The sequence below is a fragment of the Salminus brasiliensis genome, chromosome 23 (assembly GCF_030463535.1).
Source record: "Salminus brasiliensis chromosome 23, fSalBra1.hap2, whole genome shotgun sequence".
Lineage (NCBI taxonomy): Eukaryota > Metazoa > Chordata > Actinopteri > Characiformes > Bryconidae > Salminus > Salminus brasiliensis.
In genome coordinates, this window is record NC_132900.1 from 13,757,983 (window position 1) to 13,759,896 (window position 1,914).

The 1,914-nt window shown below is 37.6% G+C and overlaps 1 protein-coding gene across 1 annotated transcript; it reads right to left on the reverse strand.

Moving 5' to 3' along the window:
* Window positions 1–948: 948 nt before the first annotated feature.
* On the reverse strand, window positions 949–1,603 carry LOC140546220 (C-C motif chemokine 20-like). The gene is made up of 4 exons (XM_072669453.1): window positions 1,522–1,603; window positions 1,285–1,384; window positions 1,099–1,176; window positions 949–997 (listed from the first exon to the last, which is right to left on the reverse strand). The coding sequence occupies exons 1-4, from the start codon at window positions 1,601–1,603 to the stop codon at window positions 949–951; spliced, it is 309 nt and encodes a 102-aa protein (XP_072525554.1).
* Between the last annotated feature and the right edge of the window lie 311 nt (window positions 1,604–1,914).

A 1,914-nucleotide genomic window follows, 5' to 3' on the forward strand; every position in this document is an offset into this window, starting at 1 on the left:
TGTAGTTTAAGATTAGGTTTAGGTGTAGGTTAAGATGTAGGTTAAGATTAGGTTTAGTTGTAGATTAAGATTAGGTTTAGGTGTAGATTAAGGTGTTGGTTAAGGTTAGGTTTAGATGTAGGTTACAGTGTAGGTTAAGATTAGGTTTAGGTGTAGGTTACGATGTAGGTTAAGATTAGGTTTAGGTTTAGGTTAAGATGTAGGTTAAGATTAGGTTTAGGTGTAGATTAAGATTAGGTTTAGGTGTAGATTAAGGTACGTTTTTTACTAGGAAATCAGGCTTGCTTTAACACATCACTCTCTCTTAACACATTCAGCTCAGAGTGGCCTTGACTGAGTAAAGTCTGTGAATGTCCTGCAGTACACCTTCTTCATCTTCCTCTTCTTCTGCTTCAGTAGCTTTTGATGATAATAATTGAAGATGATTAACTGAAGATTAATTATTGTCATGATGTTTGTGAGTTTATGTTCATATTCTCTTCTTGTAGTTATCCAGTTTTGGAGTGCTGGTGTGTGGGTGTGTGTTCATGTGTGAAGGTGTGTTGGCAGTTGATCATCAACGCTTTGCGGTATATGCGGAACCATTATCGATATCACTGACATGTTTCTTTTTCTGGTATGAACTTCTTCCTCTTTGACTAAAAAAAATCACAGAAATGTTTTTCAGAGGACACACACACACACACACACAAGCTCTTTAGGAACGTAATATAGTATTTATTATATGTAATGGAATAAATTAAAAACAGGCATATACAAATATGCAAAGTCAGTATGCAAACTGCATAAACAATACATTCTTCATAAAGAACAGCACATTAATGAGTACAAACATATATTATGATATAATAATATAATATGATGAATTTTTACAAATATTATATATTAAATATATCTTCTTATTAGAATGTAAGCTTCAGCTTCCTTTGATGTTTTGTGTCAGTTTCTTCACTGCTGTGCTTTCTTCTTCTTCGTCATCAAAGTCTCTACTTTCTCCCTGAGGAAAAAAAATATATAATTAATTAATTAGAATAATTGTGTGTGTGTGTATATATTCTGACTACATCCTTTCACATGCAGTTTAGTGTCAGTACTTACTTTAGCATCCGGATGCTCTGCATCACCCAAGACTGGAAAGGATTTGCACACACATTCCGGCCATAGCTGGTGTGGAAACTAGAAGGGGGGAAAAAAAGCAGTTTAATAATTTCATAATAAAAATTTCAGTGTAAAGTTTAAATGAAGTGAATGACAGGCCGAGTGTCTTTGATTGTAAATACTCACATGACAGCATTGATCTTGCAGACTGTTTTGTTGGTCTGGATGGAGTATCCTCTGATGTGAGAGAAGGGGAGCACGCCTTTGGAGTATTTCCTGCAGCAGGCTGAACAGGTAGAGAAGGAACAGCATGCTGTTATCTATGAGCTATCAGCTATGAGCATCCACCTGCAAATGCATCTGAAATCTAGCAGCTATCTGACTGTAGGAGACAGTCAGTGGAATACAGAGAGTGATTCTTACCCAAAGCTGTAGTTTCCTGACAGAACAGACTGACTGTCAGAACCAGCAGAAGAGTGAGTGTTGTTCCAGAAAGCTGGGCCATAGTCTCTGCGTCTCTGTCGGTGTAGGGAGCGTGTGTTCCTCAGACTGAGTGATGCTCACTGTGTGACAGTTCAGTCTGTCAGTAGTGGCTTTATACTGTGCAGGAGGGGAATTACCTGATCACTTAACAAGCAGTGGACTTTCCGGTTACGTACACCCCCGTGCAGCACTTTCTCTCCACAATGAGGAAGAACTTTAGGTTTGTGTAAGTGAAGATGGAATGTTGGGATTTTGCTTTCAGAGATGTTATTAGATAAACTATAAACACAGAGGTTGACTTCTATAATTAGAAGGTTTTTTGTGGAAGCAATG